The sequence below is a fragment of the Larus michahellis genome, chromosome 1 (genome assembly GCF_964199755.1).
Source record: "Larus michahellis chromosome 1, bLarMic1.1, whole genome shotgun sequence".
Classification (NCBI taxonomy): domain Eukaryota; kingdom Metazoa; phylum Chordata; class Aves; order Charadriiformes; family Laridae; genus Larus; species Larus michahellis.
Window position 1 is genome coordinate 52995657 of NC_133896.1, and position 24280 is coordinate 53019936.

The 24280-nt window shown below is 43.8% G+C and overlaps 1 protein-coding gene across 1 annotated transcript in view; it reads left to right on the plus strand.

Annotated features, from left to right (window-relative positions):
• The first annotated feature begins 2625 nt into the window (after positions 1 to 2625).
• Positions 2626 to 24280, plus strand: part of UTP20 (UTP20 small subunit processome component) — a 66459-nt gene continuing 44804 nt past the window's right edge. Inside the window, exons 1-20 of the mRNA XM_074575979.1 lie at positions 2626 to 2770; positions 3406 to 3486; positions 4302 to 4368; positions 4566 to 4698; positions 5197 to 5385; positions 6880 to 6961; positions 8003 to 8140; positions 8529 to 8684; positions 10322 to 10468; positions 10984 to 11118; positions 12674 to 12751; positions 13488 to 13666; positions 16195 to 16350; positions 16853 to 16941; positions 19417 to 19522; positions 20744 to 20894; positions 21321 to 21383; positions 21714 to 21872; positions 22809 to 22885; positions 23787 to 23866. Of these exons, the coding sequence (XP_074432080.1) occupies positions 2726 to 2770; positions 3406 to 3486; positions 4302 to 4368; positions 4566 to 4698; positions 5197 to 5385; positions 6880 to 6961; positions 8003 to 8140; positions 8529 to 8684; positions 10322 to 10468; positions 10984 to 11118; positions 12674 to 12751; positions 13488 to 13666; positions 16195 to 16350; positions 16853 to 16941; positions 19417 to 19522; positions 20744 to 20894; positions 21321 to 21383; positions 21714 to 21872; positions 22809 to 22885; positions 23787 to 23866 (2311 nt within the window). The 5' untranslated portion in view covers positions 2626 to 2725. The remainder of the gene's footprint in view (positions 2771 to 3405; positions 3487 to 4301; positions 4369 to 4565; positions 4699 to 5196; positions 5386 to 6879; positions 6962 to 8002; positions 8141 to 8528; positions 8685 to 10321; positions 10469 to 10983; positions 11119 to 12673; positions 12752 to 13487; positions 13667 to 16194; positions 16351 to 16852; positions 16942 to 19416; positions 19523 to 20743; positions 20895 to 21320; positions 21384 to 21713; positions 21873 to 22808; positions 22886 to 23786; positions 23867 to 24280) is intronic.

The following is a 24280-nucleotide window of genomic DNA, read 5'->3' on the forward strand; positions in this document are numbered from 1 at the left end:
AGCCCAACAGCGAATGTTTGAAGAAGTCAGATCTGCATAGGTGATTTACTACTTTGGTAGACATGCATGTTTTACAATGGTTTCTCCTACGTGCCTCTACAGATATTACTACCAATAAGCCATCACTCTTCAGAAAGCTGTCTGCTTGCTGTTAGCATGGATTTATGAAGACTTGCTGACAGTTGGGCCCACCAGATAATTACAGGGTATTGGAGCTGGGGCCTGCCCAGAGGTGGGAGAGCCACATCTCTCCCTGGAAAAGTAAAAAAAAAAAAGGCCTGAGGTATTGCAGTCAGAGAGGAGTATACATAGAAAAGATATTGTTAACATAGCTGTAACTCATACAGAAGTGGGGAAGCAACCTTCTGGGTCACTGAACCTTCCCAGCTGAAGTGCTAGACTGCTGTCATGGCCATACAGGTATCGATACCTGAGTTACTACCCTAAGGCTCACACAGATATATCTCCAAGTGCTGTATTCAGTGCTGGCTGAAATGCAGTCCATCAGTAGTTCTTGTGGGCTGAAGCTCTCGTGAACATCAGCAGCTGCAGGTCTAGCCTGTCTCATTCTTCTGAGATGTTGCCAGTTTACAAACATAAAGAAGCATGTGTAACCTTTTAAAAAGTTCCTCTAAGGTCTTTTTATTTTTGCTGGTGGCTTCTCTTCTGCAACTGGCAGAACACACCTGAGCTCTTCTCCCTGTTGCTTTCCATGAATGTTAGATTTCACTCATTCCCTTCGATGATTTTGGAGTGTGTGCATCCCAGGAAGTTCCACAACTCTACAAGATGCTATTCATAATGGAAAAAAGGATCTTGTGGACTGTTTTTCACAAGTTCACAAAATGTAGGAGACGTATTAGGTGAATTTACTAACCACATCTGGAGAGGTGTTTGTGCTCTTGAACAGTTGCATATTGGTGCCAAAGCTCTTTTGTGGCTCTAGACCTCTCCACATGCTTTTAGCTGCACTTTCTCATGGAGATATTTGGGCTTGAAAACACTTAAGCCAAACTTTTTGAACTCAAGTGCCTAAATTAGGCATTCTCTTCCCACTTAAGGCAAATGCCAGAAGTCCTTTCTATTCCAGCAGCAGAAGAGCAAGCTTTAAAGCTAACAGCTGCCACTGTAGTCCTCTGACTTCACAGGCACTGGATCGAGCAGGCTCCCCTGCCTGTCCAGATGCTATCATGCTAATGGCTTGTTGCCTGCCTGTGGGCACCTTTTCTGTGTGCACCTGGCGGTGTCTAACCAGTTCGGTCTGTTCAAAGTTGTGGGTCCCTACGTGCTCCTAATAGTGAACTTCAGCCATGCTCAAATACAACCCTGTGTCTTGCTGTCTGAATAACCTGCAAGCCTGGTTTCCGAGAGTGGCCTTGAGCTGCCTGTAATGGGCAGGACAGGCAGCCTAGGGAGGGACAAACTTCCAAGCCTTGTAAGCTGCAACCCAAAATGGTATGTGGTTCTGGGTTGCTCATACTGTACCTACCAAAGCCAAAGCTTCATCCAGCTTCTATTCACCTCCCATCGCCCCAGCGCACGTTCTCTGCCTCCTGCAATTGTCCCCACAGGCAGAAGCTCCCACAGGCCCTGGTACTGCAGTGAGCGCAGCAGTGAGCAACAAGCAGTCTGTAATCATAGAATCATAGAGTGGTTTGGGTTGGAAGGGATCATAGAATCATAGGTGATTCCACTATCCACCTTCCACTAGACCAGGTTGCTCAAAGCCCCATCCAGCCTGGCCTTGAACACTTCCAGGGACGGGGCATCCACAACTTCCCTTGGCAACCTGTTCCAGTGTCTCACCACCTTCACAGTAAAGAATTTCTTCCTAATATCTAATTTAAATCCACCCTATTTCAGTTTAAACCGTTACCCCTACATTCCCTGATAAAGACTCCCTCCCCAACTCTCCTGTAGGCCCCCTTCAGGCACTGGAAAGCTGCTATAAGATCTTCCTGGAGCCTTCTCTTCTCCAGGCTGAACAACCCCAACTCTCTCAGCCTGTCTTCATAGGAGAGGTGCTCCAGCCTTCTGATCATCTTCATGGCCCTCCTCTGGACCTGCTCCAACAGGTCCATGTCCTTCTTACGCTGGGGGCCCCAGAGCTGGACACAGTGCTCCAGGTGGGGTCTCACCGGAGTGTAGTACAGGGGCAGAATTAGCTCCCTCCTGCCTCCTGGCCACGCTTCTTCTAATACTAACCCTATTAGTATATCTCACTTAATACTAATCATTTGCTCTCGTGTGACGATTGAGTTTGTGTGTACTTTTTCTGGGATGAGGTGGTGTTTCTCTGAGCTCTGGACAAAAGTCCGCACTAACACCGGGGCTGGGCAATGGCCATTTTGGGCCGAGCCACCAATGCCGCGCTGAGGGCTGCGCTCTCCCGCACAACCTTTTCTCCCCGGCACCGGCTTCTTTTCCTCGGGCCCCGCTGGGGCCTCCCTCCGCTACCGGGAGGTGATCTGCTCTGCCCAGCACCCCCAGTGTAAGACGGCGGCAGACGTCCCTGCCTCCCTCCCTTCTCCAGCTCTGCCTCCGCCTCCCGCTCTGCCCGGCCCCCGCCGCCCGCCCCTTCCGCCGGCGGGCCCGCCTCCTCCTCCTCCTCCTCCTCCTCCCGGCAGCCCGTGGTCGGCATGGCGGCGCCCGGCGCTTAGGCCCACACGTGTGGCAGTCGGTGTGGGGCCGAGCCGCGCCGGGGGGGCCCGGGCTGCCCGCCGCCATGAAGAACAAGTCCTCAGCCCACAAATCGGGGAACACGCACCGGGTGAGCGCCCGCCCCGGCTCTCCGACGCTGGTGGCCCGGGGAAGGGTCTTTAGGTTTTCGCCGTGGGATGTTCGTTTCATGGTGGTGCCTGGCTCCGGGAGGAGGCCTGAGGGCGGGTGGTGCGGCGGGGCAGCGGGAGCCGAGCCACCCCAGCCCCGGTCCGGCCTCTCTTCCCCCCGCTGCTCCCCCGGCTCTCCCTGGGCCGGGTCACCGTCCCTGACACGCCGCAGGCACGCCACGCTGTAGAAAACTGACACGATTTAATAAAAAAAAAAAAAAGCGATATCCAGCGCGGGTATTAACCAAGGCGTTGTTTCAGGAAAATCAAGAACCGGGCGGTTTGTTGAAATCCGGGTAGATTTCTCCGCGTCTGTTTCAGCGTGTTGCGGAGAGGCGTGGGCTGCGAGCCTTGGTTGTGCAGAGCGAAGGGGGAGAGGGTCAGTCCTGCTCGTGGGCCTTTTAAGCATTTTTTGCCTTAAAATTCTAGTAGGATTGTTTGCAGATTGACGCGTGCTGTTTGGCAGCCCGTCTTCAGGAGGGGGGTTTCTGTTAGCAGTGGATGTGCAGCTGAGAGGGACCGAGAAGGGCTGTTCTCAGAATTGAGCAAGAAACACGTATGTGCTTTTGTTTTATAGTTTCTCACCTTTTCGGAGCGCTTAAGCAATGTTAACATCGATATTATTCATCGGATTGACAGAACTGGAAGCTACGCTGAGGTGAGAACAGCCATTGCTGTCATTTTCGGAAATCGCATCACAAGTAGATACACTCCATGAAAGATTCACTGAAGAAATTTATTCACGAGAAAACTGGAAAGAAGCACCTGGAAGAGTTACTTTTCCTGGTTCATGCTTTGTTCCCCTTTACTTTTTGACCTGCTTCACAGCATTGCCATACAGACTCTTTGACAGTGCCACCCTGATGGCTTCCATTCCATATGGCTGGTGGGCCTGTGGGTGTTTCTGAGTGTGGAAGATGCTGCTGTGTCAATCAGCAGGCCTAGGTTCGGACCTGCAAAGACTTAACGGGTGCTGCGTAGTTGCCATACTCACAGCATTTGTACAAAGTGTGTGCATGTGTCTTTATAGATCGTAAAGAAGGGTCATCTATATGTGTCCCGTAGATCATCATTGTGAATATAACGCTTTGCAGGTTATTACCTCCTGGCCTGCTGGATTGTTCTTCTGAACTTCCCACTCAATAGCTGTGAGGATGCCAAAAGAAATCCCAAAGCATTTGTGCAGGGTGGGCTGTGGCTCAGCATCTAAGGCCAGTCGACTGAGATCTAAAGAGCAATTACGTAAACAAATCCTGTCACCAGAAAATATTTTCAAATGTGTTTTGAATATAGAAAGAGAAGTCTTATTTTCAGGGGAATTCCATAGCCCCTTTTGAAGTGAAGTCATCAAGATTTCTTTAAATATTCTTAAAATATTTAAGGCACTTGATAGTTTTCTTCATTTGAACCTCTCATCTTTGCAGGCTACATTCACTAGGGTCGGTAGCTATTATTTTGTCTTTGTTTTGACAGGAGGTTGAAACCTACTTTTCTGAAGGACTACGGAAATGGAGGGAACTGAACCTCACTCAGCATTTTAGTATGTCACTTTTATTTATGCTTCCTGCTTTTCTTTGACTGTTAAAATATGTTTCTTCTGCATCCAGAGCCCAATGGGAGATTTTCTATTGACTGTTTTTTGGGTTGGGCTCTGGAGAGCTTATTATTCTTCAACATTCTACACGTCTACCAGGAACTGGACTAGTTTTCAGGGTTTCTCTTTTGTGTTTCAAACAGTGCAATTCTACAATGAAGTGGCCAACAAATGCCAGTCCTTCAACCAGCTGGTCTATTACCAGAATGCCATTGTGCAGAGCTTGAAGACACATTTGCAGGTCAAAGGCAGTCTTGCTTATCAACCCCTACTAGAGTAAGTATATGGTGACAAAATGTAGTCAGAAGTCTTGGCATTATTACAAGTAAGCATGAGTCCTGTTGTGAGTGTTCTTTTTCTTTATTGTACCCGAGGAAGATACAGCAATGCGATGCCCCAAGTGGTCGTATTTCCCTGATAGAGCTTTATGGTTCTAAGTCTTAAAAAAAAAAAAAAAAAAAAAAAAAAAAAAACTATGACAAGGCAAGCAGATTAGCCTGAGTGTTTACTGATTGTCAGACAGAATTTTAATGTGCTTTGTTTGATGTTCATCATTTATGTCTTCTTGTTTACTGTTACCTGCTTGATTTTTTCAAAATCATAAGATTCTTGCTATCCACAGCTGCCTAACAGGTAATATTTAAATAAAAGGGAGAAGTAAAGGTGATGCTTGTCTTTTTTCCAAAGAGACTGTGCTGGATTATGCAGTGTTTGACTGGATTTTTATTGGTTTGTTTTTGAAATGCACTAACTGATGTATTTTCTGAAACACAGTCTAGTGGTGCAGCTGGCTCGAGATCTTCAGGCTGATTTCTATCCTCACTTTCATGACTTTTTCCTGGCCACCACCAAGTTATTGGATACACAGGACACAGAGCTGCTGGAATGGGCTTTTACCTCCCTTTCCTACCTCTACAAATACTTGTGGAGATTGATGGTGAAGGATATACACAATATATACAGGTAAAAACAGTGTTTAATGTCTGTCTTGATCAGTAGTTATTAATTGCTATAGAAATGTAAATGCCACATGAATACCTGGCTTAATGCTTCAGTATACTTGTTAGCATCCTTTCCCTGCTTTCTGAGAGGCTCTGAACCTTGTTACCATACGCAGCTTCTTTGAGATCCTACTGACTTACACAGGCCACTGTATTGGAGGGGGGATGTGGGTTGGGCTGCAGATTTGTGCCTTCAGTCCCCTTTTTTCCTGTGGGGATAGAAGAGGAAGCATCCACCTCAGCTGGGTAAACAAAGCTCAGAAAGACACTGGATGGTCAGAGTCGTCTTGGAAAGCTGTAACGAAGTCTAAATTCAACAAAGGTTTCTTGAGTATCTGTCGGGTACCTCAGTCATAGTTGTATCATTTCTGTCTTTCCCAGTTGTGGACGCCTAGACTTGCGACATTGAATGGATTCCTTTTAGTCTTTAATTGTTCCTTCCCTGGTATTTTCCCCTTTATGTTTCTTCCTTCTTCCTGTATGTTTAGTGAGAGAGCAGATGAGGTATGCACAGTTTTGTATCCTTTGAAACTCCTTGCTGCAGGATGCTGTGGATGTGGAAGGTTGGCATAGGTTCAAAGGGAAACTGGCCAAGTTGGAGGGAGTTACCAAATGCGCAGGAGCCACTTCTGGCTTGGGGAGTCCCTGAACTGCAGATGGTTGAAGACTGATTTTGTATGTACTTGCCCTGTTTTAAACCTTTCCCAGGCATCTGCTTCTGGCTGCTGCCGTAGACTGAATACTGGGCTGGGTGGACCTGTGGCCTGACCCAGTGTGACTGCTTGTTCAGTCTTACATTACTGTGGTGGCAGGGCTCTTCTTTTTGCCATAGCCAGTGGGTCCATGTTGGTTCCTCCTAATTTCAATTTGGAACAGATGGAGCAAATGGGGGGTTACAGGTTTCCTCCTCAACCCAGCAAAAGCTGTTGGACATATTGAAAAGACATCTGCTTGGCTGTGAATCCGAGGCACCACTTGCTCTGCACTGAACATACCTGCAACTGTTACTGATACTTGCCAGAGAATCCCAAATATTTATCACCCCTGTAAATTGTATCTTAGATACTTTCAAGTGCACAGGAGAGCCTGTTGGCTCAACTGAAGCACAAATCTGGCTTATCAAATCAATTTTGGTTTCGCTTACTGCTGCTGAGAATATATATTGAAAATCTCGGTGCTACAGTTGAATCTGTGTGGATCCAGAGATTTTAGAGGTATTTCTGAATGTGGCTTAATTTGCCTAGCATTGTCATTAGACCTTTGCAAAACTCTGTTCTTTATCCCGGGAGAGTGGGAAGGAATCAAGTTGAGGAGAAGGTACTTGCCCCCTCTAGGAGGACAGATTCTTAGTGTTTGTAAGAAGTGGCAAGGTAAACTGAAAACATAAGTTTTAAAACCACTTGGTGTCAATTCTTGCATTGCCTTTAAGACAATGGATTATTTTGTGTCTTTGTAGCCTGTACAGCACCCTGCTGGCTCACCACAAACTTCACATCAGAAACTTTGCTGCTGAAAGTTTTGTCTTTCTAATGAGAAAGGTAAGTGAGGTGTTTGTACTTTGATGCTATCTCCATTCTGTGGTGGCTCTTGGATTCAATGTGTAATATTAGGTTTTCTGCAAAGAAGGGTTCACAAGGCATGAACTGGCATTCAGCATGCCCTGTGTTGTCATTTTTAGTGAGTGTTTTACTGAGGATGTCGTGTACTTCATATCAGCAGTCCCAAATAGAGGCCTTAGCACTCCCTGTTTTAAGTTAAGCCAAGTGTCTGTGGTTAGTTTATCGAAAATGACTAGAAATGGTAGGGTAGTCTAGCAAAAGGGAGGCTTTTGTTTGTAAATGCACATTTGCTCACTGCCTTTTTCACTAATACTTTAGGGCTTTTGTAGAACTGAAATTCTTGTGGCAACATTTTTGCAGTCCTGAAGATCAGGGTATATAATGTTCCCAGGCAGACCAGTCAAGATCAGACAGCAGCCTTTCATGGAGTAAGGAAAGGGAGTGGTAGTTGTTGGTTTTTATTTAGTCAAAATATACAAAAGCCAGGATTCCTAAGTTGAGAGTCCTTAATGAAGCACATTTGTTTGATTAGTTGTTTTCAGAAATTGCTGAACTTTAAGTCAAGTCCTCAGAAATGGGGGGTTTTAAAATCTTGGGCCAGAAGTCCTCGCAGTATTCCCATGTGGTTATAGTTTTTGGATGACTGGATTCTGTGTTCAGCTGGTACGCTTCTCTTTCCACACCAGTGCAGCAACCTTTGTGTTTCAGTTGGGACCAGTTTAATGGTGCATTTACGCACATGTTTAACTCTAAAATCATAATAATCAAAACCACATATTTCAGCTGCAGTGACCTCAGTAGACCTGTGTACATCTTCGGGGAGGGGGCTGTAATGACTAAAGAGCTGAGTGTTTTTCTCCTTTCAGTTTCCTTGTGTGGTTGCAGAAATAATTAGTTTGAACTGTTAGGGGAAAGCAGGTCTAGGAGAATAATGTGGTGCTGTGGAGCCATTTAATTCCCTCTGTCCATCTGGCAGCTCTTAATAGAAGATAACTTTTTTTTTGTTCTTATGTTTTGTAGGTTTCTGATAAAAATGCAATCTTCAATTTAATGCTTCGTGACCTGGGGGAGCACCCTGAGAAGGTGGAAGGTGTAGGACAGCTATTTTTTGAGATGTGCAAGGGTGTTCGAAACATGTTCCACTCTTGTGCAGAAACGGTAAAGACAAGAAAAGATTGCTGGTTTAAATGTTACTGTAATGGAGCCTTAGGCACTGCTCAGTGAAATCACTGAGTGTTGTCTTGTTCACCTTAGTGGATCCTTGGTGATAAACATGCTGTTCATTACTTAATAGGATCTGACAGCCACCTTCTAAGAATATTATTTGAGATAGGAAGGTTGGTTTTAGTAATTTCTATGCAATGTTCCTATATATTAAATTAGTATTGCTTGCTGGTATTTTGCCTCGTTGGTTTTTTACCTGTAGTCATTTTAGAAAGAATCGCAATCACTGGAATATTTTATCAGTATATTGCACTAACTAATTTTTGGATTGCTAGATGTATTTTCTAAGTATAACGACATGATGTGCTCTTTTCTTGTGCAGGCTTTGAAGTTAATTCTGTTAAAACTGGGGCCTATTACTGAAGAAGAAATTGAACTACCGTGGGTAACTGTAGGAGAAGCCTTTGAGCAGATGATCAGATCAGCTGTGCTCCATATCCATAAGGAGCATTTTGACATTGTCTTTAAGTGCCTGGAGGTACACTGATTTATTTATTTATTTATTTGTTCTATTCATGAGAGACCAAAAAAAGCTCTGTGCATTTACCATGAGAAGTGTTTGTGTCTTATTGGACCAGAATTTTTTTTTTTTTTTTGCTTTGGAAACTTTACAGTGTCATGAGCATGACACTTTTGCACCCTCTTTTGGAAGTTCAGAGTGACCCTGGTGGCTGTGCGGTGCTGTGAGTGAGAAGGGAGCTGCTGTGTGCGAGACTTGGAGCTCAGTCCACGTCTGGGCGAGGAGGTTTTGTAGGATCTGCTTTTGCAGAGACAGACATCACAGGCCCCTTGTTGGAGTGGGAGTGCTAGTACTGGGTTTATATTGCTGAACTAGGTATACTGGTCATTCTAAAACCGCTTAGTGACAGTAAAGGGGAAGCTTTTTGCCCTGCAGCTCTCTTTACAGCAAAGACATGGTCTGAACATGAAGACACAAGTTTAAGCCTCAAAGCCAAGTACTGAAAATCACAGTGTTTTCAGTCTGAGTGTTCCCATGTTGCTGATTGGGGGTTACACTCAGGTTTGAGGGAGCACGGCTGAGTGCTGTGCTGTGTTGAGTCAGGGTGATGTAGAATGATAAGCAAGAGCTTGGCAAGTGTTTTTTACTTACCTCATCAACATTCATATGTTTTTACTAGGAATTGGGATTTGCTAAGGAGGATCAAAACCTCTTGCACTTGACAGCTCTGTGAGTTGTGCTCCTCAGAGGGGTGAAATGGGAAACTGGAAGAAATGGTACATGTGAACTTTAGGGTAGTCCTTCCAGCATGGATAAATAGTCCTGTTTGTTCCTTCTTGAAACTGCCACCCCGTGACCGTCCATAGTTTCCCAGAAAATCACATCTGTTCTTTCTACCTCACCCAGTACGATAGCAGTTGCTGCCTAAGCGTCATTAGCTACAGGATGGTTTGCCACTGGATATTTTGTGTCCCTGGGGTCTGAGTCACTCAGCATCTGCACTTGTGGTGGTGAAATCTTGGAAATTGGTGATGAAATTCACTTTAATTTTAATAAGGCTTAGTTTTTTACCCTGGGAACCAGTGGGCGCTTGAGGGTATCTTGCTCAGAGGGAAATATTCACATAGTCTATGATAGCTCTCTAAATTGGGTTCAGTTTATAGGATCAAGGACGTGAATTTATATTCCCGGAACAGAAAGGGACAGTAACGGGAGTGATCCAGAGCAGCTCCATTACCTGTGTAATGTAGATTATATGAATAACCTCTCAAGATCCACATTAACATAATGATGCATGAAGTATAAAAGTACTTATGTTCTGATAATTCCAGTGGAAGCTCGGTGCTTCCATACTGTTGTGGGTCTGGAGCCAAGTATTTCTTTCTCTTCCTCTTTGCTATTTTGTATGTCACGTGTTGGCCTTTCCAGAGACCCTCACCTTGGGAGGTATTTGTGTTTCTGTCCAAAAAATTTGGGATGTGTGGTTTTATACAATGGGAATCACATAGTGTTTCTGCAAGGGTTAGTTTATTGAACATGAACAAGAGAGTCAACAGGAGTTTGTTGGGCAGATGAGATATTTCAAACAGCAGTAAGTGAAACGGGGTCTGATCATTTTCTCTGAAACATTTCGCTTTCCTTTTTTTTTTAAACAGGAGTCGCTCTTAAACTTGCAGAGGAAAATAACTAAGGACAACTGCTGTATGGCTTCAGAGCAGATAGAAAGGATTCTGCAAGCATATCTGATCCTAGTGGGACATGCACATGGATCCAAAGTCTCACTGCCTGAAGACGTCTGTCAGGTAGGTCAGACCATCGCTTTGGTTGATGTGACAGAGAGGTATCAATTGAATACGGGAGAGGTGTGGTCAGCTGAAGCACTCATACGCATTTCCGATGCATTAGCGGGCTTGGGATTTGAGTTGAGTGAACAGAGACATTTGTTGTGAGTATTGCTACCTCTCTGATCCCATGAGAATTTAACTCTGTACTGTAATGCCTGTGTAGCCCTCTTCTAAATGGGCAAGGGGAAAAGCAGACTGCTGACCGTGCTGAGCTGCGGTTCCTGCCACTGTGGAGGAGACCTGGACCCACATATCAATGGTAGAGCAGTTCTACCAGATCCACATACGTTTGACCCCGTTGCGTTCAAATCTAGATTTAGTGCCTTCAAACTTTAACAGGACTGTTAGGATTCATTTCTGTGGGCTGAATCTTAGAACACCATGCCCTCTTGCTCCAGGGTCTGTCCAGATCATTCAGACCAGACAATCGCTATCTTCATAGGCAAACATCAGTTCTCTGTCTTTCATTGCAGATTTTAATGAAAATGTTGCAAACACCACATCTCTCATCATCTTGCTGCAAGACCCTGCTGAACGCCATTTCTGCATTGCTGTTGGCTGAGAATGTTTTCTTGCCTGATTCTTTGACCAAAGAAGCTATTGAGAAGGTAACAAAGACTGCTGCTTATAGCAGAATTCTCAGAGTTCAAGTTCCCTAGAGCAGGCTGATTTCAGGACATTCCACTTCAGTCTAGGAAATAGACTTTAAGGTTCCCTTTAGCCTTTTTGTGTAGTTAAGGGAGAAGCTGCCCGATGCCTTTAAATAATGTCTGCTATGATCTTGGGACTCCTTGAGTGGCTCACACAGACTGCTAGTATAGCAATGCCATCGTGGCAGACATCTTTGCAGTGAAAACCACGTTCTGATTCAACCACCTACAGCCTCTGTAGAGAAAGGAGGGAGAACAGAGAAGGGACATGTTCTGCTTTAGGTTATAAAGCAGGTCAGTGAGCTGGACTTAGTGAAAAAAGTACATTTTTCACTAAGCTGCCAAACATTTAGTCAGCATGTATTAGCCTTGTGAACAAGGTTCAGGCAAGTGCAGTTTGATTTAGAAACTACAGGTGTAGGTGTATTTCAGTACTGCTATTGCTCCTGAAGCATTGACAGGATTAGCTGCATACATCCTTATCAAACGCAGTGTTGCAAAGATTAAAAGGAGATGCTACTATGGAGTCTAATTCTTCAGTTCTTGTGTTACATTATAATTTTGCAGTTTATAGTGTGGACCATAGTTGGCTTTTATATTTTTTATTTATATATATTTTTATATGTTGTACATAGTACATACTTTTTTTTGTAAAGTTTTTTACTTTTATGTAAAGTTTTACATAGTATGTTTACGTAGTATATAAAACATAGTATATTTACATACTGTGTATGTAAAAAAATATTTGAAAGATGTCATGTGATATACAGTGGGAAAATAAGGCTGTTGCAATTCTTTAAAAAAGATCAAATTTCATCTGGTCTTCAGTGTTGGCTTGTGTTAAAGTAAGGTTAGTTCTGTCAGTGTCATGAGTCCAGTTTTGCTCAGGAGACGTGGTCCTTCAAACGTTCGAGGATGTTTGTGGGGGCTTCTGTAAAACTGGACTAGGCTTAAGGCTGTCCTTTTCTGAAGGGTCTGGGGAAAGGAGATCTAGGTGTGTATGTCTATGTTGCACATCTCAGTGTTGAGGACCGCTGTTCTTGGATATCTCAAAGGACTGTTCCTATCCTGAGTCCTTTAGAAGCACAGAGGTTGTCTCTGCCCATGATGTGGTAAACTTTCTGCAACCTGCTACACTGGAAAAATGCTGAGTTGAAAGGTCTTTTGGGCCTAAGCTTTTTCCTACCAGTTAGTGTGTCTGTGCTGCAGTCTTAGAACTTTCGGCTTCTATTTTCCACATCACACTAAAGGAATACCTAAGCTGTCTTTGTACAGAGCCAGCTTGGATCCAGCAGAGTTTGTTAAAGGACTGTGTCAGCTGGGTTTGTTAAAAAGGGCTGTGCTTTTCTGTACCTGAATTGTCACTGGAAACAGCATTACTGTGTTCTGAACTAATAAGCCCTGCTAGCTGTGAACAGAGAGCCAGGCTGGGTGTCTCAAAAAACATGAAAAAATGTGCCATGGATAATGGAGAGTTGACTACGAAATGTCTCTTGTTAATGTGTTCCTGCAGGTATTTGCAAGTGGATTTGAACGGCGCTTTCTTTTGGACTTCTCTGAAGCGATGTTCGCAATGAAGCAATTTGAGAGGGTAGGTGGACGCTTTAGTGCGTTTTGTTTATTTTTGTTGCCAAAAGGAGCAACTGGGAAATCTGTAATATATTTACCTGCCTTGTATGCTGAAGCACTTTGTGTATTTACATGATGTTTATTTAAACTTCTGGCATGGTCTGGTAAGAACGAAAGAGGTTACTTAAGCCATTGTGTTGAAGCTTGCTAATGTTGCTCAGGGTTGGAGAAGGTGCCGGGTATCTATGGTCAAAAAAAGAAGCTTGTCTGTTAGGAATTAAAGGGGTGGGCTTGTTATGGATGGGATGAAAAGAAGGAGTTCTGGAGAAAGTAAGTGTAAATGATGATCTCCAGAGGTCCCTTCCAACCCTATGATTCTGTGAAGAGTAAGTGATGCCTGATAGGTCAGGCTGGAACTGGTGATATGGGAGGAATCAAGTTAGTTAGATGAAGTGGGAGGTGAAAGTGAAGTCGGGGATCTGGAATGTCCTAATGAGACTAGATTTGGGGAAAACTGAGTTTTTACATCAAATCACTGTCCCTGCTGGGGTAAGAGGATGTCCGTGGGCTGGTGACTTGGGACACCAGGACTGATAAGTCTGGTGGTTTGCTGGCTCATTTTTGAGTGTTTGGATTCCTCTGTGGGTGGTGGTGTGTGGTTGTTTGTTGTGGGGTTTTTTTGTGGATTTGATCACAGTTAGAGACTTGCCAATCCTTGACTTTATTCTTTCTTTTTTTTTTCTCCCCCCTCCCTTCAGCATTTTCTTCCGTGCTTTCTGGAGTACATTGAGCATTGCTTCTCTGGCACAGACGCTGTCACAAAGGATGAGGCAATGGCAATTCTGGCTAAACTCATTCTGGTGAAGGCAGAGCCTCCTACCATTGGTTCAATGGCATTTGAAAAGTATCCTCTCATTTTCACTGAATCACCCGTCAGGTGAGACTTCTCAAGTTTAGCAAACGCTAGACGTGTCTGCCTGGCCTGAAGGTAGTGCAGAGCTACATAAAAGTTGCCCCCCCAGTATTTGCTGGAGTTGCGTAAATGGCAACGTTGCTGGCAGATTTGCAAACCAAGTGATACGGTAGGATCCCATTGTTCTTTCTGAGATTATTTGAGAAGAGTTACTGCTCTGGAAAGGTTATCACTGATGTGAAAAGACTGGTAAGTGGGTTGCAGTAGGTGTGTGATGAGGATTTGTTACACCAAGATGCGTGCTGCACCCTTGGGCAGTTAATCTTTGTCCTGAGTGCTGCAGTCCAGGTTGTCATCATTACTAACCTCCTGCCTGTGCCCCTTCTCTCTTCCCTGTATTACGCATACATCTTGTCCAGGAGCTTTCTTGGCAGCAGTACTATAGTCTTACCATTGAGCACAGCTGGGTGCAAAAGGGCACGTAATTAATCCAGGTACAGCACTGTGCTGGCACAGCTTGACTGCTGCTAGTTGCAAAGCTAGCTTGGTTGCAATGAAGTGGTTGCTTTCCCCCTGGAGCCTTTTTGGAAAGATTTGGAGTAACCACTGTCAAGCGCAGAATGACCGTTGCTAATCTACTGATACCAATTGTTCTAATCACTCTAGCTCAGATAATTCAAAACTTTCACCAGCAGCGTGGTGACTTGTATTGCCTTTTGTGTAAGGTTTTATCTTTCCTAAAAGCAATCCGCTCTGTGGGTTTTTCCTATTTTTATTTAATAGAGTGGAGGTATTAGGGTTTTAAGGAACAGAAGGTTGAGTCAAAAGAATTAAATTTGGTTTTCTTCCCTTGTTTTCTTTGCCTGTTGATCTTTCTGTATTTGCAGTGGTACAGAGTACATAGCTCAGAGAGCCTTGGTCCTACTTGGGAATTTTTGTGCTCCTGCAATGTCAGTGATAGAAATTAGGGCTGGGAGACATCTCAAGAATTGCATACCCCATCTCCTACCTAGGATGGAATTAGCAAGTCCTGAACCGGTCCTGAAAGATGTCTGACCAAATTGTTATTAAATATTCCAATTCTGGAAATCCCAAGCTGCCCCTGGCAGTCTGTGCCAGTACTTCCCTGTCATTATGGTTACAAAGGTGGTTGGGGTTTTTTGGTTGGGGTTTTTTTTCCCAGTCTGAAATGAACTAAACTTCCTTTAGTGCAGCTTACATCCATTGCCACTTATCTTATCTGCACCTGCTGGAGAGGGTGCAGCAGAGAGCTACCAAGATGATTAGGGGACTGGAACACCTCTCTTATGAAGAAAGGCTGAGGGATTTGGGTCTCTTCAGTCTGGAAAAACGACGGCTGAGGCGGGATCTTATCAACACTTATAAATGCTTAAAGGGTGGGTGTCAGGAGGATGGGGCCAGGCTCTTTTCAGTGGTGCCCAGTGACAGGACAAGAGGGAATGGGCACAAACTTGAGCATAGGAAGTTCCACCTAAAGATGAGGAGGAACTTCTTTATTTTGAGGGTGGCAGAGCACTGGAGCAGGCTGCCCAGAGAGGTGGTGGAGTCTCCATCTCTGGAGACATTCAAAACCCGCCTGAACGCATTCCTGTGCAGCCTGCTCTAGGTGACCCTGCTCTGGCAGGGGGGTTGGACTAGATGATCTCCAGAGGTCCCTTCCAACCCTATGATTCTATGATCTTATCTGCAGGGAACATAAAGAGCAGATTATTTCTTACTCCTTGCATCCAGCTTTTACAAATAACAGGCTTTGATCATCTGAAACACCTGAAATAGTCTTTCTCTGGACCAACAATCCTAATTCATAGAATCATAGGATAGTTAGGATTGGAAGGGACCTTTAAAGGTCATCTAGTCTAACCCCCTCTGCAATGAGCATTCACTGAGGTTTATCTCATAAATTTTGTTTCTTAAACCTCTAATGATTCTTGATGAAGTCTTTTTGTTAGCTTCTGTATGTCGTGAAGGGTGGAGCCTATGCAGGCTTCTAGCTGTGGTCTTGCAAGCACTGGGTGGAATGGAAAGATTGCAGTCCATGGGGTGTGAAGTACTCCTGTTCATATGTTCCAGTATGGTGTCAACCCTTTCTGCCTGCAGATAGGCTTGTTGATTTGGGCTCAGCTTATGATTCCTTTTAAGTCCCCAAACTTTTACCTCACTGGTTGTTTTCTGTCATCCGTTAGTCCGTCTATGTCAGTGTGATCATGGTTTATTAAGAGTAATCACAGTGATGGCTCTCAGGTGCTCCTAGAGACCTTATGTCCTAATTGTGAAGGTGCCCAACTGAGAACTATTGTCTTTCCTTTTTGTTTGAAGTTGAAATAAACAACTGAAATTTCTTGAGGGCCGTGTTTTGTGCTCCTCAGCATGGCTAGATGATGCTTTATGCTGTGGAGGACATTAAAAAGAAAAGAATCCCTTGGGTTGTCCAAGTCCTTTTTGTTAGAAGTAACAAATATAATCATGGGAGGAAAAGGAACAATCTCTGATACAGAGCGGTGGGTTACTAAAAGGTTTGGGTTTATTTTTAGCTCTAATACAAGGCAACAAACCAACAAAAGACAAGGAGGAAAGGCAGAAGTACCAGTGTTGGAGCATGTGCTGTCTTTAATCCATTTACCAGAGAAGGAAGACATCACTGACCTTTCACAGCCTTGGGTTGCCTTGGTTGTACTGCCACATATTAGGTAAGTGATCTTCTAAAGTACTATTGTCATGTATTTCTGTGATACTGTCTAGTTCACTGTCTGTCAGAATTCATTTTACTTAAGGGAAGGACAATAATTAATAACCCTAGTTTGGGGAAACTGGGGTTAGAAGGTGAAAAAAAATGCTGTGTGGAAATATGTTAAGTCAATACTAAAGTCAGGAATAGAATATCAGTTTCTTGATTGCCTACTTGACATGTTTCAGTTTCTGTGTTTTAAGCACGGTACTCTCTAGAGGACTAGACAGGGGTTTTTTTCCAATAAATATGGTGTTCTTGTATGGAAGGAATAGTTGGAAAGAAGGTGTAATGAATGCTATGACTTAAATTGTGAATTGGAAATAGCAAAAATGGTTTGCTGCTGGTTTCAAACTTGGGGTGAGCTATCTGTAATATAATACAAGACAGATGTGAATGAAAGCTTTCATACATGTGCAGGTGTCAGTGTAACAGATAAAAGTCTTCCCATTTATTTTGGACAGACCAATGGACAAAGAAAACATTCTGCCCCATGTGACAAGTTTTACAGACTCTCTCTTCACAGCTATTGACAAAGGAAGCCTCTGCAGAGGTCAGTTATTTCCCGTTTATCTGCTTTTTGTTGATATAGAAAAAAAGAATTATAAACCAGTTTTTCTGGTGACACAAGGCATGAAAATGAATAGCAGTAGCACTGTACCCAAATTTATTGACCAGCTCAAGTAAAACTAGAAAAGCAAAGCCTGGGGGAAACAACCCCCAGGAAATGATTCTGCACTTACTGTTGATAATAGCAATGGGGTGGCAGATGTTCTGCAAGGTGGAGGATGGAGATAATTGGGAAGAAGAAAGTGAGAAAAAAGAGGATGGAAATCAATCTAAACCAGATCCAGGCTGAAGCAGTCGAATGAAGGAGAGTCTGTTGACTCCCAAGCTCCTATTAGACTATTTCAAACCTATAGTGCAAAGTTTGGGACATTACCATCTCTGACCTAAGTGACAGCACCAATTCTAAATGCTGCATCTTTCCTACAGGCATGGGTTGTGACTGGTTGTCTTCCATCTGGCCAAAAAAAAAATAAAACAACAACAACAAAAAAAACGTTTTAACTTAGTTTTCATTGGGCAGGGCAGTTGTTACTCAGACAGATTGCAAGTATTCAGCCTTGTGCCAAATCTAAGCAAGTACTGGAATGCCCCGGGTTCAGTGTTCATTGTTCCTTGGTTTGAAAGGGCTTGTCTGGAGTCTGGCCTTTTCCCTTTATAATCCCTTTATTAACATTCCTAAATGTCTCCACCAGTTGGCTCTGTTGCTTTTTCTTCTCTACTCTATTCTTCTCTACATACTTGTCAAGCATGGTCTTTTTGGACTTGGCCCTTTCTTCTATACTGTTTGAAGTATGTGATTATTTTAGTGTCAATGTACTTATTCTAAAAAAGGAGTACGCAAACCTTCTTTTCTTGGGTCTCATCTTTGGTGGCAGTAGTTGCCGCTCTGCACCAGCTCTGCGCGTATGCAAGAGGCACGTTGTTACTTCTCCATTTACCCATAAGAGAAAAGAAAACAAATGCAGTCTCAGTCCTACGCTCCTGCCTCCTATTGCCCCATCTTTGCTTGATTTTTCCTCACCCTCCTCCCATACTAGTGTTTCTGGACACTTTCTTCATTCTCTGCCCTTCTTTCCAGATCCACAATCTCTACAATTTCTTCACCTTCTACTAGGACTCCAGTCTCTTCTTTCTGCCTGTGCAAGGCAGGCCCCAGCCCTGTGCTCCCTATTTGACCTGCATGGCCTCTGTAGCCTGAGGCAAAGTACGAGTCCCAGAACTGGGTGGTTTTCTGCAGTTGCTGTGGAGTGCAGGGAGGCTGGCTTGTGAACTGGGACAGAGCAACGGCAAGTTACCCCTGGCAGCTGCTTAGGGGTAACTGCCTGTGTAGAGGTGCTTACCCTAGTGATCATGTAGTTGTGTCCACAGTGAGGTGGGAGCTGCTATCTTTGTCCATCACAGATGTACTACTAAATGTATGCAGATTACAGTTTGGGAACCTGTACCCTTACATTATAGATGCAGAAAGCTTCATCCTGCCATTACTTGCTGTTTCTTCTCCTCTCTGAGGAGCTCCTTATGGAGGTTAATGGTCAGCAGGTTCGACACACACCTGGGGTGTGAAGCAACTTGGAATAGAGGGGTGTTTTCAAAGGAATAAGTGGGAAATGAATGCTCACTTCCCCTTCTTTTCCATGGCAGCTGGCAGTATGTAAGAAAATTATATCCTTTAAAAACTTTCTTCGGTTTGCCTGGTTTAGGAACAGTGTTTCTTCTGCTTGGAGAGAGATGAAGGAGAGAAGAATTTTTATATATTTTTTTTAAACAACCTACTTCCTAACTTGGGAGTGGCAGGGGAAAGCAATTGCCCTTCACCTTTCTTGCCTGGACGGGCTTTGGCTCTCCTGTGCTTCTGGGAAACCCTCCATCTCTAAAGGAGGCTGAGAGGTTCAGGAAGGAGACGTGATTGCTGCAACAAAATTCAGCAAAAACCTTCCATTCGCTAATAAATATTCAGTATTTAAGTACGTGGGACAGCTTTGAAGATCTCATACACTAGCGTGTTGCCGAAGCGCCAAAGTTTATAGGCACCTGTGTGGTAGCATCAGTATATAGGTTTGCTGCTATTTTCCTGCATTCGTATCAATTTGGGTAACATTTCTTCATTTCTAAGTGCTGTTTGTAGCATAGAGCTGTCTGAGACTCCTGCAGCAGTGCTTAGCTCCAGATCTCTGCTCCCTCTGTACGTGGGTGTGATGGAAACAGATGCAAACTGGGAGCTGCTCGAGCTTTCAATGCTGGCTCCCTGGAGTAGGCATTTACTTTGATAGCCAGAGGAGCATTTCCTTTATGGGTTATGATGATGATAATTAGAAAATAAATGTGCCAGTTCTTGGACCCATATGTTACCCTATTTCTCTGACTTCAGCCATTTCAGGATGGGCATGCACCATACAAAACACAAGTCATTGAGAGCTGAGTAAATACACAGGCTGTTCTTGTTCTCTCTCTGCTCCAGGAAGCCTGTTTGTGGCCTGCCAAGCTGTAAGTACTCTTCTTAGTTTGGCGGAGTCTTCTGAAATACTCCATTTGTTACCTGTGGAGCGTGTCAAGAGCTTACTGGCGTAAGTAAACTCTGCCTGTTATGTGATCCTTTGTGATTGTCCTTGGTAAAGCAAAGAGTTGGCTTTACCTTTGTGTAAGGGCTTGTTAAATGCCTCTTTGTGTGTTGCTTGTTCTATTAGGCCGGCGCGTTGCTTCAGTACTGTGGTTGTGTAAGGTAGCGGTGTTGTAGGCTCTCTTTGTTTGGAGAACCAGGTAGATGTAGTGCCTGTTCAGTGACGTTTTCAGTGCAAACTGAAGCTTTCTTAGCTGCAGGGTAGTGTGTCAGATAAGTTGGTTCTGGTTTTACCTTGGAGTGCTACGCTTAGTAACTGTCTTACATAATAATGATAAAAGAGACAGCAGCAGCTCTTTCTGAGTTGTTTCAAAAGCCTGAACTTCGGCAGTCTGCTAGTGGTGTTGGGATTCCACCGTGTCCTTACATACCATGTGTGTGCTTGCTCCACAGTGGTATGCTCTGTTTTATTTATTGTAACTCTGTTCCGCTTACAATTAGCACACATAACTGAGTGGCTGGAGGGATCGAGGGAGACCGTTGATCTGTCTCCAGCAAATTCTGCGGAACTTGCCATCTCCCATCACTGTTGGGCTGGACCATCTCCAAGTCTTTGGTGGCTTGAACTTCAAAACATCCTGCTCAGTTAGGAAATTGTGGTGTCCATGTCTGAGGCATGATGGAGATGAAACAGCTTGCCCAGATCAGGCAGGAAGTGTTGGCAGAGTGCTTCAGTCTACTGTGCTTCTGCCAGCTTTGGGCTGGGGGTGAGAAACCCACTTGGAGCAAGGGATGTAAGATAGCAGAAGGGGGCTTCCCTGTGGGCAGGCAGCACTCCTGGTGTCTCGCCTAAGTCTAGATTATTTCTTTTTTGTTGAAGCTGATCACTGACTGGGCACCTGGGCAGTAGTAGCAGCCCTTGTCTGATCTCTGCATATTTGTTTTCTGCAGCTGTGGGGGGGGCCCAGCCTGCTATCCCCAGCTTGACAAGTCTGATTAATACAAAGGAGGAGTCTCATGCCTCTTGGGCTGGCATAGGTGATTGGGCTTTGAGGCTGCAAGCCAGCATGCTGGTGAAGCCTGTCTTCATTGGCCTGCTGGTGCCAGCAGAGTCTGAAGTCATGTGGAATTTTCCCTTGATATTGTTATCATCACTACTGCCTTATTTTCAAATATCTGTATTATTGTAGTGCTTTCTATATGCTAATGAAACACTCTCTTGTTCTAGCACTTTCCCTTCGGACCCCTCTGCATTGCTGCTAGCTGATCTCTATTACACGAGGTTGGCATTGTGTGGATGCCAGGACCCCCTTTCCCAAGGGAACCTGATGGACTTGTTTGAGAAGTTGCAACCTAATATTTCCACTGGTGTTTCCAAGGTGATCTACTTTCTTGAGCATGTGCAAGATGATTTGTATTTTAGCAATGCAATTTAAGTAAACTGAGTTAAATGACAAAGGCTAAAGGAGAAACAGGAGACTAAGTAAAGCAATTACTTCTGTAGTATCTGTTTAGGACTGTGTCCATTTCTAAGAGGCTGTTGTGGGGCATTAGTTAACAGGGGTTAACTTTTAGCACTAGGAGGCCTGCCTTTTTCCTAGAGGTGAATCAGATCAGGAGCCTAATGTATTCATTTTGAATTGCCTGCTAGACTACAGGAACTCATCTGTTTCTCAGCTCTGGGAGGAACCTAGTGAAATCGGCCTCCTGTGCAAAACATTAACTTCTGTGTATGTGTGTATGTTTCTGCATGTGTGGCCTGTGTTCTCTGGCATGCTTCTGATATGCGTTTCCACTTTGGATAGGTCCGACTGTTGACTGTCCGAATTCTAAACCATTTTGAGATTCCACCTTCTACACAGACTGAGGTAGGGCTAAAACATTTCACTTAACATTTCGAAGCCATCTTTGCTTGATGTTGTGTGTGAACTGTTTTCCACTTTGCAGAAACAAAGCATGTGTCTACTAGAGGTGGTTGTCTGCATTTGTGCTTTCACATTCCAGTTCTATCTCTTTGTCCCTCTGCCTCCTGCTGTTTTCAGATGTTTTAGTTTTGATGCCTAAGTGGTGGAAAACAGAGCAAGTCCCTCAACTTTGTTCTTTGGTCCAAAATGGCTGGGACTCTGTTTAGTTTTGTTGAAATTCCTTTCAATGAGAAAAGGATACTCTAACAAAATGCATGTCACTTGTTTGTTCAGGGTGATGGCACAGGGGAACTCCAGCCAGTGTTTGCCACATTGCTCCAAGCAGAACTTGTGCCAGCAACAGTGAATGATTACAGAGAGAAACTTCTTCATTTGAGGAAATTAAGATATGATATAGTGCAGTCTGCAATACCAAGTGCATCTTTGCAGGAGGTAAGTAGTTATTGTCAAAAAGCAATTGTTGCGTTCCTTATTCCAGTTGTCCTTGGAACTATTGTGTTCTCTTGAATATTTAGTAGAACAGCAGTATCTAGATAAATGACCCACAACCAGATTCATCAGGTTTTGATGTTACGGAAAGGAAGACAAACCATTCCAGGGAGGAGTGAGTCATGAGCAAATTTAAAATCATGACCTTGCCGTACTCTCAGCATGGTTGAACGTTGGTAGGTCTCCTGTTGGCCACTGGAGAGCCTAGCCTCTGGATCTTGCTGCAGGGTGAAAATCTAGTATGCTTGTGACTGTTGAATCTCCTCTGCTGCTGGGTTAAAGGGGACCTCACTTTCTAGATGTTGGAAGGGTCACGGTTTTACTAGTTAAATTATCATGGATTTGGTGGGAAGTTTGTTTGGTTTTTTTAAATTATTTTGTGGCTGTTACTGTACCTATATAACTTTTTTACCTTGAATTGGAAGCTCCTTGTGAGGGTTGTAGGTCAGTCTTACTGCATGTGGGTCAGCAAGGAACCAGTCTAGAGGACATACTTCTACACCTAGTGCAATAAAGACTCCTCAAGGCAAACTTTCCTCTTTCTGAGGTCCCTAATGCTCCTGTGGCACCCCTGAAGTTCGAGAGGGAGGCAGGCAATCCAGATCTGCTGTGCTGAACTGTTTTTTTGCCCATTTGTGGTATGTAGGTATGTGGACTAGATCTCAGTGCGGCTTTTACAGTAAATAGTCTCTAGATTTCCTCGTGCAGCTATGAAACAAAGAATGGTGATGTGCGTGACTTGCTTCGTTACTTGTAGTGCTTCTGAGAACTTCTTTGATCAAAGTTTCCTCTTTGAGAGGAAAAAGGTTAGAAGAGGTTGTTTGGTCTTTAACTATTGCTTTTTACATCTCAACAAGATGGTATTGTATGTCATTCTAGGTGCCTCTTCGGTATTTATTGGGAATGCTGTATATTAACTTCAACCCTCTCTGGGATCCTGTAATTGAACTCATAACGTGAGTATGTGCGGTTGGATGCTGCAATCTGTGGTTATGTTACAGAACATTCCTTCCATTGTTCTGTGAACAAAAGCTGAGATAAAAATGTTCGATTCAGAGCAATCTGTGCATGAGAACCTTCATGTGAAATCGTCTGAAATGAATTTGATCTCTCAAATTGCAACCTGTGTAGACTCTTACTTTTTAACTTAGTTTCTGTTTTTTCTTACTATTAAAGGGAGCTAGCAACAAATATAGTCAAATAGCATCAGAGTTTTGAGTCAAAGGTAGCAGGACTTGATTAGTGTTTCACAAATGCATAAAGGACCAAGAAGTCCCTCTCAGTTTCCCCATCTCTGACTTTTCTGTCCTTACTGGAAAACATCTAAATCGTACTAAAGAGTAAGGAAGACTTACCATGGTGACAGCTGAGCTAAATACTGAAATCAGTGTCTGCTTTCAGTATGACTTTATCTTCTTGTTTTTTCCCCTCTGTTGTATGATTAAAAGGGATGAGATTTCCCCTTCAAGCTAGTGAATTAATAAAAAAATATTAAACCAGCTCTCCAAAAGATATGTCCGTGCTAATTCTTCCTTTGGTTCTATATATGATAGATGGATATATGTACAGAAGTCAGTAGAAAGCTTGAGAAGATTTTGACTTAATTTGAGTTCATTTGAAGTCGTGAGATACAACCAGATTATTTTAATAAGAATTGACATTTGGGATCCATGAGTAAAGGCAAGGGAAGTGCTACAGCTGTATTGTGCAGATGTCCTGTCTTCGGACATCCACATCAAAGCAGTAATCAAAGCCTGATTGTGTTAGTTGTTAACTTGCCTACTGACGCATGGCTTTCCTTTTTTTCTTTTTTTTTTTTTTTTCCTTTTAATTTCATGCTGTCTTATGCTTTGTTAGTTCTCATGCAAAGGAAATGGAGAATAAACAGTTCTGGAAGGTCTTATATGAACATTTGGAGAGAGCTGCTACCTATGCAGGTAAGTCACATTGTTATGACAGTAACCAAGCTAATTGTGAATGACATGACTGGATCTTTGTGTGCCACAAGTTTATGTGTGATGGGGGAATTCAGAACCAGGGCTCTTGACTTCCAGCGTCATGCCCAGGGCAGGAATGGAGAGACCTGGCAGAAAACTGTCTCCTCCCATCCTAAACACCAAGAAGTGGGTAGAAAAGGCACCTGCATTGCAGGAGGGAGTTGCAGGTTGTGGGAATCCATACAGCAGTTTTTTCCCTGCTTAAGGCTGGCTCTGCCCAGACTGATCAGGATCAAGGACAAAACCTTTATAATGAGACTGACCATCTTTCCGCTCCATAGATTCAGTGGAATTCCTGCAAACAGTGTCTGTCTTGGGTGTGCTCTTGAGGTTTACCTATGGGTGTATGGAATC